This window comes from Tachysurus vachellii, chromosome 1 (genome assembly GCF_030014155.1).
Source record: "Tachysurus vachellii isolate PV-2020 chromosome 1, HZAU_Pvac_v1, whole genome shotgun sequence".
Classification (NCBI taxonomy): Eukaryota; Metazoa; Chordata; class Actinopteri; order Siluriformes; family Bagridae; genus Tachysurus; species Tachysurus vachellii.
Window position 1 is genome coordinate 20,218,981 of NC_083460.1, and position 15,179 is coordinate 20,234,159.

Below are 15,179 nucleotides of genomic sequence, written 5' to 3' on the forward strand. Positions count from 1 at the left end.
GTAATATATTTTTCTCCTGGTCCTTATTTTAAATGGGTCATAAAAAAAGATCAATAATTATTGATATCGACCGATATGAAACACTGATATCGTGATACAGTTTTCAGCCATATATCCCAGCCCTACGCTGGAGTCTGCGCTTGCTTAGTAAACATTGTAGATGATCAGAAAGATGACGTTAGTCCATCTAGATCTTTCTCTGTTGCAAGCCAAATGTTGCCATGTGTGCGTTTCTAACTACAACAGTCATCCTGTGGTCTGCGTTCAGATACGTCGCTTCTTTTTTCCCCTATATTCTTTCTTCCCTTTTCCAACTGTAGAGTAAATCTATTCACTACAACTTGATTCAAATTCGACTCGTAGCATGTTTTTGGTCTGTATTTTATTCTTATCGGTTGGATGTGGTTCATATTTTATGCAATAGAAGCCTAGATTTTGTGTTTTTAGCTAGAATTCAGAAATGTACACACTAGAAAAACAAAACGAAACAAACAAACAAAAAAACACTTGGCTCGCAGATCACCGATGTCCAACATTCATTAACATGGGCGTGTACTGGACGCTGTACCGGGGTCGTGTAAAATGGACTTTAGAGTGAAATGTTTATATAGCCGTGTGTGTCACACGGTTCCGTTTCCATGGCCACTTGTATATATTACAGTGATGGTAGGCGTAAGGTAAGATTAGTACCCTTCGGATTACATTAGACATGTCTTGAAAAAAAAAAAAAAAAACTCCACCAACTTCACTGTCATGTGGTCACACGAACATCTAACTTTGTCGTTATGTAACCCTCGGCATAGCACTGAGGCAAGGCCAAGTCGGCGTGTTAATGTTCCTAAACAGCAGCGTGTAGGGAGCCGGGACACTCAGTCATTAACGAGGACACAGCTGCAGCACCAGAGGGGTTCAGTTCCAGCTACTTGTGTACAGTCTCGCCCTGACATTGACATCTATAACGCACATCACGTGGATTTAGACATGTGGGTAGAGAGCTTACCATTTCATCCTCCAGCCCCTTATTAACGATCTTCAGGTCCTCTTTCTCCATAATGTGCTCTTGTTCCACCTCCACTCCAAAGGGTACAGCTACTGACCTGCAAAATCAGTCAACAGTGTCTGAAAGAGTACATGATCTACAAGACACACACACACACCAGAGCCTGACCTCTCCAGCTGCATTTCATACAAATACAAACATGCTTGAACCACTCATTCCCACCACACAAAGTTTTTCTTCTCCACTAAACTCAACACATGGCTTTAGCGTTGCACAATCAGGAGGATAAGAGGCCATGGTGGGTCCTGGATGTTGTTGATGAGGCCAGAGACGGTTTGTGGCTCGAGGTTTTAGTCATGAAGGACCACAGCCTCCTGCCAGAGGGTAAAAGGTTATGTCCGGGGTGAGAGGTGTTAGGCACAATTCAGGCTCCTACAATCACCTTCTCAGCAAAGCGAATGACACTCTGCAGTCTGATTTTGTCCTTGACAGCGGAGGAGGTGAGTATAGCCTCGATAATGGAGGTCGTAGAAGTGCAAACGCCTGCTGTAGGACCTCTGCAAAAGAAACTAGTGCTGTGTCTCAAATCCCGTATTTACGTACCGTTACTGAGTGTTAAACACAACCACTTTCCCATTGCTCCTTGAATTTCACCTTCAAACATAACCAAAAGGTCTGTATCGCATAGTATTAAGGATTATTCCACATTTTAGCCAGAGTTTATTATTTCTGTCACAGGCCAAGACAACGATCATAAGGACAAGGTTCAAGCCGTGTCCAGAGGAGGAGCAACGCGACGTCGTTCCTCCTAGACCTTGGCACTAGAGAAACCTTCTAGATGTACAGCAGATACACAGAGAGCGAGAACAAAGCTGTTCATGTGGCTGCAGGTTCTGCACACGCAAGATAAATTTTGTGCCAAGAATCAACCAGATTGAACCAGGTTGCTGGTTCAGAGCCCGGCGCTCGTTCTCCTCAACAATGCAGCAGCAGCAGGGAGGCAGCATGGCGGTCCTGTTCTCTGCCATGGAGCCTGATCTTATCTGGGCCGCTGCACCCACCCACATGTCACATAAAGGGGAAATTTTACTCAGGGCCGTGCCCTTCCTACTATTTTACACCAGCCGCCCAGTATGGAGAAGAGCTGATCAGCATTCTCAAGCTGTTTGTGACTTTAAAATATATGAGAAACAGCTAAAGATCGCATTCCTTATTTTGTAATTCTTTCAACTAAAGTACAGGGATGCCTTCTCAACCTCTTCTCACCAACGTTCCTCATGTGTTTGTGTTCTGTTGCTCATTCAAATATGGATGAGAAGAGATAACCAGGACTGATCTTTTTTCCTCTCTAACACAAACGCTGAATGAAAGCAAGCAAACAAATATACCACGTTTATAAAGATGTGATATATAAAGATACCACCCTAATTAAGGATGAAGAGCGACCAGGTCAAAACTACCATCTTCAGCTGCACCAATGATAAAGATGAACGAGCCGCACGTAAATATCACCATCAAGTGAAGCTGTCTGCTGTAAAGGTAGTTGGGGAAAAAGTGCAGTTGGGGAAAAAGCCAGGATCAGTCAGACAGACAGACAGGAAGGAAGGAAGGAAGGAAGGAAGGAAGGAAGGAAGGAAGGAAGGAAAGAAAGAACAAAAGAGCAAGAAAGAAAGAAAGAGAGAGAGAAAGAGAGAGAAAGAAAGAAAGAAAGAAAGAAAGAAAGAAAGAAAGAAAAGAAAGAAAAGAAAGAAAGAAAAAAAAGAAAAGAAAGAAAGAAAAGAAAGAAAGAAAAAAAAGAAAAGAAAGAAAGAAAAGAAAGAAAGAAAGAAAGAAAAGAAAGAAAGAAAGAAAAGAAAGAAAGACTTGGCTGTGGCCTGCTTGGAAAACTGATCTCCGCTTCAAAATGCTTGTGGGTTTATGAACATGTCTCCATATGATTAGAGGAGTTCAGAGCTCTTTTCTCTTCATGTCCCTGTTAAACCTCTCGTTCACTCCCACGTTATTCCTACTTCCACTAGCCGTGTTGCACCGTGTGACGACCTCAAACACTATAATCCACAAACTTTAATCCAGAACCAAAAGTTAGGCTGTGATTAAAGGATTTTTGTGACAATGACCTCATAATCTATTCCGGAGCCAACAGATGGTTTTCAGCAGATATTTAAACCGCATCATGACTTGCTTTTTTTCCCCACCAGCACTTTCAGGTCTGAGAACAAGAACACACCAAGAACAGATTTAAAGGTGCTAAAGGATCTTACACTTAATCCCAGACCTGAAGTTCTGCTTGTACCAACACTATTATTACAAACATTAGTATTAAAGGTAGATTAGAGTGTTCCAGATGATGGACGATACACTACACACAATGTGGGCTTATCTGCTGTTTTGGACATTCTTTCTCCTCCAGTGTCAGCACTTGTTAGCCCCGCCCCTTTCCCACTATGTAAGCAAACCTGCAAGCGTTGAGTGATGAAATGTTCAGCAAACTTAGTTTAATAAAAAACAGTTTAATTAATATCATGCATCATCTGTGTTCGACTTGAAGCGCGCTTCATCTTCATTATAGCATGCGATGTGGGACGAACATCGGGTCTCTGAGTGTTAAGTAGGTTGGAGTTATAAGAATAAGACCCGAATAAATTTTTTGTACACATTGAGCTTACACCAATCTCCGCCCCCAAAACTTATGTTGGGTCACAATTTGAGGACTGTCATGACATCATTTACAGGTGAATTTGAATTTATTTACAGCTTTATAAACACGCATCAGAATGACGTGGTCTATAAATGACTGACAAGTCAACGATGCGAATACAGACAGAGATTCTGGACCAGAAGAATAAAATCGGCTCTACGAGTACTTACCAACGTTACTTACCCAGTTTAAGTTATAAATATATTCCTAACTACAATTTCCCAACTAGAAAGACGTCAGAACACCTGTGTTATTCATGTTCCAGGGTTAATGGTTAGTTTAATATGTTACAGGTTATATGAAACGAGTGCCAGGTCTTACCTTAACACCTGGGGAACTAGGGCCCAAGGCAGACCGTTCCTGTGGAAGAGCTTGCTCTCTCACTCTCTCACGATGCAGACCTGGACCCTGCGAAATCACCAAGACGTTTTGATTAGAAAGCACAAAATCACACAACATCCAACCTGACCTTCAGGGCTCTTTCCTAAGCCGTGATGTGGTTTGTGTGTTTAACAGACATGAGTGAATTGAAGGTGCGAGTTAAAGTGACTCAGGATTGACTGATGGAATGAGCTACAAATAGGGCTGGGCGATATGGCTGAAAACTGTATCACAATATCAGTGTTTCATATCGGTTGATATTGATAATTATTGATCTTTTTTATGACCCATTTAAAATAAGGACCAGAAGAAAAATATATTACATTTAAACATTTTTTATTTTAAACTTAACCTTACTCTGATCATAAGCCCCTCAGTTATTAAGACAGAAATGTCAACAACCAGGAAAACTCAAATAATTATAATGTAAACATAAGTCTAAAGTCACAATGAACACTTAACAATTATCTCTTAACATGGCTCATTTTCTGCTTATCAGTCGCCGGTTACTGAAGAGGAATCCAGCAGACCAGCACTAGACAACGATATGGCGCAACCAAATGTGATACTGTTACATGATTGGCTGTTAGCGTGTCACTCCCTATGTTGCTAGGTTACCAGAGAGCGAGTGCCTTTGTTAATGCAACCAAACTTGCTTCGCAACCTCCGTTTCGTTCCGACGAAGAATAAAAAAAATACTGAACTTTTTATCGAACACATTTTTGTGTCTATCGCGATATATATCTTTATCGTTTTATCGTCCAGCCCTAGCTACAAATGAAGTGTACTTAGTAAGATGGTGCGAGGCAACTTTCTGGAGCGAGAGAGATATATATATATATATATATATATATATATATATAAAAATGCAGAGATAAACTGCTGAGCCAAATCTCACTCCAAAAGGGTTCGGTTTAGCAGCAAGAAAACTCATGAACGTTATTACTACGGCTACTATTACTATGGCAACCAGAAGTAGGAACGCCTCCTGAGGACTTCTAAGTTCACCGACACATGTCTAAGTATGCGTAAGAGGGCAAAGTGCAAAGGCTTCGAAGTGATGTAGAACAGTGCGGAAGTGTGCGATTTGGGCCGTGGCTGTTATTTTTCACGCGCGGAAATTAAAGAAAAAGTTGTTTTTGTAACTGTTTTGTAACCGTACACAGAACGAGAAGCAGATACAATAAGGGATGAATAACGACCAGGTGTAAGTCACGTCCAAGCCTGTAATGAAAAGCCAGAATGCTTCCTAAGATAATTCACAAAGTTTGAGGGATTTCAAGGTTCACGCTACGTCGCCTTACATCACATTATTAGCTGTCTGGGTTTTGCCAGGCAGTGACCCAAGGCCTAAATTTGTCCCATTCATTCGTGTCCAAGGCATGTGGCCTAAAATAACCAACAACAACAACTCCACACTACAAAGAAAATAACGAGCATTCGACTCTAACCACCAGACTGGTAGATTAAATATTAAAGTCTGAGTGTGACTATGACTAATCCTGATGGGAATTTTGGAACATTTTGGTAATATTAAGACATTATTGTGTGTAACCACAGGCTTTGTGCTTTAAGGCTTTGTGACCGTGACCGTGTCCGTGAAACCCTGGTCAATTTAGGAAGTTGACACATCGGTCCGAGAGATCTTGCATAAGGCAGTTTTGAAACCGCTTGCGCATCTAGACAACGTTCCCTTGTGCATTTAAACCCTGGCATGTTCAGCAGTTTGACAGCCTCGCTTTCAGTTTCCAGACAAAAAAAAAAGGCTTACAATACACCTTCATCAGTTCAGGAAATTAGACCGAGCAGAAAGAATGTACGAGGCCGAAGAGCTCGTTTGATCCGCATGCGATCTGCAGATGTAAGCAGAAAAGGCAGCGGTCTCTCCGTGTTCCAGTAAAAGGACACTCCACCTCTCGCTGCAGACAACGGCTCGCCGTTTGTTAATAATAAGCGATGACCTAATGACGGGTGCTAATAATTCGTGGAAGCTTTTGGAGGAGCGAGGCTTTTGTTGCCGTGCTGCTCGTAGCCCGGAGCTTTCTTTATCGCTTCCTCTGCTAATCAGAGGACATTAGGACAAGGCCTTTTGTTTCTGGGAGCAGCCACACAGAGCTGTTTCACACTGGGCCTCAATGCTGGATGTGGACGTGGATCTACCAGTGTTAGGGTTTAGGGCTAATCAGTAGATCAGGAACATTACCAGCACTTCAGCAGGTCAGAACCTGCTAGAGCTCCTTCTACATTTTCTAGAGAATTTGAATTATTTTCTGAATAGAATTGGAATTGGATGCCAGTTTGTTGCATTGTTTTTGTGTCTCTTTTTTTTTGCAGTCAGCACTATAAACACAAGGCATCAGATTATAACCGCTAACAGGATAACAGACGTCGTCTTCCGGCCCTGCGCTTGACCCGCAGTTCTCTGACACTCACTTAACACTCCTCTGACCACAAGCTTCAGAATCTTTGGCTCTCAGTTTGCAGGACTGTTCTGTACACGGCGTTCAGCAAGCCGTCAAGTCACCTGTAATAAGTGATAAGTATGTTTCCCTCCTCACGACTCGTCTACAGATCTACCGAGCGAACGATATTGATCGATATAAAGAGACCTGATTTTAAAGTTAAGAGGAGCTGCTTTGTTTACTGGCAATGCTGTTAACGGTTCGACACTGACGCATGGCGAAGAACACGAGTAGAAGTCGTCGAGTGTCCTGCACAGAGCCCTGACTCTGACTCAACACCACTGAACACCTTTGTGATGAACTGGAACACCGACTGAACCCCAGAGCTGAACAGTGTCTGATCTCACTAATAATCTTGTAGCTGAATGAATACAAATCCAGACAGACACCATCTAACATCTAGTGGAAAACCTTCTCAGAAGAGAAGAGCTTATTATAACAGAAACTGTGAAGTAGGAAGTTCAACAAAAATAATTAGGTTTACAATCTGATGTGAAAATAAGTCAAATAGCATCATACACAAGCCAAACACTGACATTCCACTGGGGCTTCGTCAAACCAGTAAAAAGAAAACAAGCACACAGCTACAGAGAGAGAGAGTGCAAGAGAGAGCAAGAGTGAGAGAGAGAGAGAGAGAGAGAGAGAGAGAGAGAAAGAGAGCAAGAGACTGCAAGAGAGAGAGAGAGAGAGAGAGCAAGAGAGAGAGCGAGAGCGCTCAAGTGAAAGAGAGAGAGCAAGAGTGAGAGAGAGAGTGCAAGAGAGAGCAAGAGTGTGAGAGAGAGAGAGAGAGAGAGAGAGAGAGAGAGAGAGAAACCCTGCAGTTCAACCACTAAGAGATGGTTTTAAATAAAAAAGTTTCAACATTTTTTCTGCTCATTATACAGAGGACAGAAAGACTTTGTTCTTCACGGCTATAAAAAAAAAAAAATAAAGGTGAGTTACACAAAAAAAAACCACTAGTACATGGTGTAAGAAAAGGAAATCCTAGGAACAGTTTAGAGATGATTCAAGTTCATGTCTTGTCTGTAGTCCAGTCCGTGTCGATAATAAACTGTTTACAAACAATGGCTGTTATTTATCAATCCTTTAGTGACGTAATGTTGAGCTGAACACAACGAAACACTGCAGCTACATTTACACCCAGTGAACTCCATATAAGTTCACACACAGAGCAGGGAGCAAGAACTGACCCATGGGGGTAAAGTGAGAAAAGGTGGAGGTGTGGATGTTAATTACACTCACCTCTAGGTCGCGGACCTCACGAACTAGCGCGAGGACGTGTTTTTCACAGAATCTTGAAAGCTAAAGAAGTCGCTCAGTAGATGAAAAATCCACTAAAACGCTCTTAACAAATGTAAATAAATAAATATTTATTTATTTAAATAAATAAATAAATAAATAAATAAATAAATAAATAAAAACGAATCAAAACACTAATATTTAGCGGCTTATTTTTCCTGGCAAAGACCCACAAGAGTGAATTCAGAGGTCAAAGCTCACCTAGATAACGAGTCTAGATCACAGTGTACATGAACACCATTACAAAAAAAAACAAGAAAAAAAAAAACACACAAAACAACCATAAATAATGGCACTTTTTTTTTAAATTACAATCCTCATCATAGACAGACAGACAGACAGACAGATAGACAGATAGACAGATAGATAGAGAGGATAACTTGTAGTAAAGAACCTGATTAATGAAGTTGGGGTCTCCGATATTTGAGAAATGCTTTCAGAAAACTGCATTCGGCCACCAAACAAAACAAAAATACACACTCTCTCTGCCCATATTGACAAGACACGCCCCTTAATGCTCATTGGCTACACGTTTGTTTTGATTTTTGTTTAGCTTGTCGTCCCGACAGTTTTCTGAAGCATTTCTCAAATATCGGAGACCCCACCTTTAATGTTTGCAATAATATTTCTTACATCGGAAATGTTAAAAAAAATTCAAAAATACGTACAAACTGAGAAAGCAATATTAACACAAAATCTCACCTGCTTATTGCATATTTCTAAGTATTTAACAAAAAACTTCAAACTTCGGTAAGGAACAGGAAAGAACTTAAGACCTTGTGATATGATTTCAATCTAACATCCTATTTCCTGAGCCTAATAAACAATTGTTAAAGAGCTCTCCGCTTCAGAGCGGCTCTCTGGGATCCGAGCTGAACTTTCTGCTTCTCGATTCAGTCCCACGTTTCACATTCGTAGCTATTTTTATCATGTAGCACTTGAGTGCGCGGTCCTGGGTTTATCCTGGTCTTGATGCAGGTAAACCACGTATGAGCGGCTAGAGAGAGACGGCACTTTTCTTTACTCCTTCTTTTGCTTGTTCGAGGCAAACGCTCCCAACGCAGCCTGAGAGAATTACACCGTGTCAGGACATTCCACATCTCAGTCAGGAGTCAACGTCGGCAGGCTTTCTGTTGTACATTAAAGTCTTAGACGCCATGTTTGAAAAATAACCCGGGCATCGCCTCAAAGCGCGCTTCTCTGGAAAAGCTGAAGTTCCCTCACGTTTCTCACGTTCCCAGAACTCGTAGAGAAGAGTGCAGAACGTTCAGAGCAATCACAGAGCAAACACGGGAAGCGTTCGGACGTCAGGATTCGTCAGAGGATTGGCGCTTAGTTCCTGAAAGTCTCACGAAGATCATCTGATCTCAGAGGAAGTGCTGAATCAGAGAACACTGAACTGTGAGTCGAACTTTTCAGGGTTTAACATAACAGATCCCAAATCCACACTCGATCCTCACCTGAGCTTTTACTTCCGTCCCGGTACGCTGCTATTTCTCCACAGATGTCGTGTTACTTTTTATGATCAATAATATCAGAATAATCAAACTAAAACATAGGCCAAATTATAAATAAATAAATAAATAAATAAATAAGCATCTTATTTAGCAAATCAGAGTGAAGCATCTCGCTCTAATTTTTACATAATCAATTTCTGCAGAATTACAGGGATTTCTGCAGAAGAGGTTTTTAAGCTTGTTGACCAGTCAGAGATGTTTTCTGTGTGAAAAGCGTGAGAGAACGTTGTGTGTTAATGTTGGCATAGAAGAACTTGAGTGTCCTGCACAGAGCCCTGACTCTGACTCAACACCACTGAACACCTTTGTGATGAACTGGAACACCGACTGAACCCCAGAGCTGAACAGTGTCTGATCTCACTAATGATCTTGTAGCTGAATGAACACAAATACACAAAGACACAACCCGTGTGTGTGATAATCAGGTGTCCGGAAACTTCTTGCCACTTACTGTGGCTGTAAATAAAGTCTTTATCTTCTTCCTCTACAGTAAATAATAGTCAGCGGCGGTTTTTGCGCTCCAAGGTGTTAATTTGTGTTGGATTACTGAAACAAGCTTTTGGACTTTGAATCCTGGAGCTCAGAGACTGTGTGTGTTTGTGTAGCGCACATGGACGATGTCTACAGCAGCTTTTATACTCTGTAAAACAGTTACACAATATTCAGCACATCACGCAAACTTGGACATTTACCTACAAATGAAACTGATGAATTAAACACTAGAGTATTTACATGGTTTTAACTCAGAGCTCCACAGTTTTAGTGCTTTTGCTTCTTCTCCAACAGAGTTGTAAGATAAACCTGATGTAGTGTTTACTGGAGCACTGGTGGGGAAATACTGCAGTCCAGGAAAGTTTAATACAGTCGATCAACTAAAGCAGAGCTAAAGCTCTGACATAACACTCAACACTACTCAACACTACTCGACACTACACTCGACACTCCACTCGACTCGACACTACTCGACACTCCACTCCACACTACTCGACACTCCACTCCACTCCACACTACTCGACACTCCACTCCACTCCACACTACTCGACACTCCACTCCACTCCACACTACTCGACACTCCACTCCACACTACTCGACACTCCACTCCACTCCACACTACTCGACACTCCACTCCACTCCACACTACTCGACACTCCACTCCTCTCCACACTACTCGACACTCCACTCCACACTACTCGACACTCCACTCCACTCCACACTACTCGACACTCCACTCCACTCCACACTACTCGACACTCCACTCCACACTACTCGACACTCCACTCCACACTACTCGACACTCCACTCCACACTACTCGACACTCCACTCCACACTACTCGACACTCCACTCCACACTACTCGACACTCCACTCCACACTACTCGACACTCCACTCCACTCCACACTACTCGACACTCCACTCCACTCCACACTACTCGACACTCCACTCCACTCCACACTACTCGACACTCCACTCCACTCCACACTACTCGACACTCCACTCCACTCCACACTACTCGACACTCCACTCTACTCCACACTACTCGACACTCCACTCTACTCCACACTACTCGACACTCCACTCCACTCCACACTACTCGACACTCCACACTACTCGACACTCCACTCCACTCCACACTACTCGACACTCCACTCCACTCCACACTACTCGACACTCCACTCCACTCCACACTACTCGACACTCCACTCCACTCCACACTACTCGACACTCCACTCCACTCCACACTACTCCACACTCCACTCCACTCCACACTACTCCACACTCCACTCCACTCCACACTACTCCACACTCCACTCCACTCCACACTACTCCACACTCCACTCCACTCCACACTACTCCACACTCCACTCCACTCCACACTACTCCACACTCCACTCCACTCCACACTACTCCACACTCCACTCCACTCCACACTACTCCACACTCCACTCCACTCCACACTCCACTCCACTCCACACTACTCCACACTCCACTCCACTCCACACTACTCCACACTCCACTCCACTCCACACTACTCCACACTCCACTCCACACTACTCGACACTCCACACTACTCGACACTCCACACTACGACACTCCACACTACTCGACACTACTCGACACTCCACTCCACTCGACACTACTCGACACTCCACTCCACTCGACACTACTCGACACTCCCCTCCACTCGACACTACTCGACACTCCACTCCACTCGACACTACTCGACACTCCACTCCACTCGACACTACTCGACACTCCACTCCACTCGACACTACTCGACACTCCACTCCACTCGACACTACTCGACACTCCACTCCACTCGACACTACTCGACACTCCACTCCACTCGACACTACACTCCACTCCACACTACTCGACACTCCACTCCACTCCACACTACTCGACACTCCACTCCACACTACTCGACACTCCACTCCACACTACTCGACACTCCACTCCACACTACTCGACACTCCACTCCACACTACTCGACACTCCACTCCACACTACTCGACACTCCACTCCACTCCACACTACTCGACTCGGCACTCCACTCGGCACTCCACTCCACTCCACACTACTCCACTCGGCACTCCACTCCACTCCACACTACTCGACTCGACACTCCACTCCACACTACTCGACTCGACACTCCACTCCACACTACTCGACTCGACACTCCACTCCACACTACTCGACTCGACACTCCACTCCACACTACTCGACACTCCACTCCACACTACTCGACTCGACACTCGACACTCCACTCGACACTCCACTCGACACTCCACTCGACACTCCACTCGACACTACTCGACACTCCACTCGACACTACTCGACTCGACACTCGACACTCCACTCGACACTCCACTCGACACTCCACTCGACACTCCACTCGACACTCCACTCGACACTACTCGACACTACTCGACACTCCACTCGACACTACTCGACACTACTCGACACTACTCGACACTCCACTCGACACTCCTCGACACTCCTCGACACTCCTCGACACTCCTCGACACTCCTCGACACTCCACTCCACTCCACACTTCTCGACACTCCACTCCACTCCACACTTCTCGACACTCCACTCCACTCCACACTACTCGACACGACACTCCACACTACTCGACACGACACTCCACACTACTCGACTCGACACTCCACACTACTCGACTCGACACTCCACACTACTCGACTCGACACTCCACTCGACACTACTCGACACTCCACTCGACACTACTCGACACTCCACTCGACACTACTCGACACTACTCGACACTCCACTCGACACTACTCGACACTACTCGACACTCCACACTACTCGACACTACTCGACACTCCACACTACTCGACACTACTCGACACTCCACACTACTCGACACTACTCGACACTCCACACTACTCGACACTACTCGACACTCCACACTACTCGACACTACTCGACACTCCACACTACTCGACACTACTCGACACTCCACACTACTCGACACTACTCGACACTCCACACTACTCGACACTACTCCACACTCCACACTACTCGACACTACTCCACACTCCACACTACTCGACACTACTCCACACTCCACACTACTCGACACTACTCCACACTCCACACTACTCGACACTACTCCACACTCCACTCCACTCCACACTACTCCACACTCCACTCCACTCCACACTACTCCACACTCCACTCCACTCCACACTACTCCACACTCCACTCCACTCCACACTACTCCACACTCCACTCCACTCCACACTACTCCACTCCACTCCACGCTACTCCACACTCCACTCCACTCCACACTACTCCACACTCCACTCCACTCCACACTACTCCACACTCCACTCCACTCCACACTACTCCACACTCCACTCCACTCCACACTACTCCACACTCCACTCCACTCCACACTACTCCACACTCCACTCCACTCCACACTACACTCCACTCCACACTACTCCACACTCCACTCCACTCCACACTACTCCACACTCCACTCCACTCCACACTACTCGACACTCCACACTACTCCACACTCCACTCCACTCCACACTACTCGACACTCCACACTACTCGACACTCCACACTACTCGACACTCCACACTACTCGACACTCCACACTACTCGACACTCCACTCCACTCGACACTACTCGACACTCCACTCGACACTACTCGACACTCCACTCCACTCGACACTACTTGACACTCCACTCCACTCGACACTACTCGACACCCCACTCCACACTACTCGACACCCCACTCCACTCGACACCACTCGACACTACTCGACACTCCACTCCACTCCACACTTCTCGACACTCCACTCCACACTTCTCGACACTCCACTCAACACTCCCGCACAACACTCAAAACACAACACATTACAACACAGCACTCAACTCCACATCACACCCCACAACACATTACAACACAGCACTAAATTACTCGTTACCTAACACAACACTTAACAACACCACAACAAACTCAACACAATACTCAACAACTCAAACTCAAGAGTCAGCACAAAACACACCACCATCCCTCTCTCTCTTTTACTTACACACACACACACACACACACACACACACACGAAATGGAGCAGCAGTTAAAATCTAGTCTGACAGGTCTGATAAATGGGTCAGACAGACGGTTTAACGTAGTAGTAACGTAGTGCTCAGGTCTGACTCACAGCTCGTTTATATGCAGTTTAGCTCCAATACAAGCGACCTAGCAGCTAAACAGTAAACACAACATGCTAATAAACACAATGTGATGTCTGTGTGTCAGTGTTACACGTTGTGTTACACGTTGTTACACGTCTCACTATGCTAAAGTCAGAAGTGACCCCGAATAATAATAATAATAATAATAATAATAATAATAACAACATCAGCGTGTGTGTGTGTGTGTGTGTGTGTGTGTGTGTGTGTGTGTGTGTGTGTGTGTGTGTAAAAAGCATACAAACACATACCCAGCACCACCTGGACTGAAGATCACCTTAAAGTCATGATGAAGCGAGTTGTTGTTCCAAGAGAGAACACCACACACACACACTCACTCACTCACTCACTCACTCACTCTCTCTCTCTCTCTCTCTCTCTCTCTCTCTCTCTCTCTTTCACTCACACACACGAGTCGTGATTCTCCGGTAAACGGTGAGAAGCTGGATGTTGACAGCACACGCGATACCTAAACGTGTGGCTTTGACTGCCTTAAACTGGCTCGGTGAGCACTGTACAGGAAGTGACGCAGAGGAAATGAGCTCATTCTCAACCGCATGGAATGAGTGCATATGTAAGGAGATGAATTACAGCTGTAATTAAACTGCGAATCTATAAAAGATTACTGTAAACGTTAATAAGACATGTTTAACCCTGATGTATGTCCATCATTGTTTACGTTGTCTAGACTATTGTGACACCCCTGCTATAAGGCTAAGTGGATCACACTTACAGATCACGTGCTTGTTAAACATACTATTCCAGATGTGTGTGTGTGTTTATAACCCCAGCTGGATATCTGTGATCATTCGCCTACAATGATGTCCAACAAAGAGACCTGATACACAAGTTCCAGTTCAACTCAAAGGTGTTGGGTGGGGTTGATGTCAGGGTTCTGCGCAGGACACTCGAGAACTTCCCCAACATTTACACCGTTTAGCAGACACCATTATCCACTGTGACTTACATTTTTATCTCGTTTTATAAAACTGAGCAAATAAGGGTTAAGGGCCTTGCTTAGGGGCCCAACAGGAGCTGCTTTGTGGACCTGGGATTCAAACTCACAACCTTCCAATTGGTACTCAAACA

At 44.6% G+C, this 15,179-nt stretch overlaps 1 protein-coding gene across 2 annotated transcripts in view; it reads right to left on the reverse strand.

The window, feature by feature from the left end:
* atp13a3 (ATPase 13A3) overlaps positions 1-14,579 on the reverse strand; it is a 37,113-nt gene extending 22,534 nt beyond the window's left edge. For both annotated transcript variants that reach the window (XM_060876302.1, XM_060876293.1), the window contains exons 1-3: positions 14,342-14,579; positions 4,020-4,106; positions 1,001-1,097 (exon numbers count right to left, since the gene is read on the reverse strand). In XM_060876302.1, coding sequence (XP_060732285.1) covers positions 1,001-1,051 — 51 coding nt within the window. In that variant the 5' untranslated portion in view covers positions 1,052-1,097; positions 4,020-4,106; positions 14,342-14,579. The remainder of the gene's footprint in view (positions 1-1,000; positions 1,098-4,019; positions 4,107-14,341) is intronic.
* Positions 14,580-15,179: the final 600 nt, after the last annotated feature.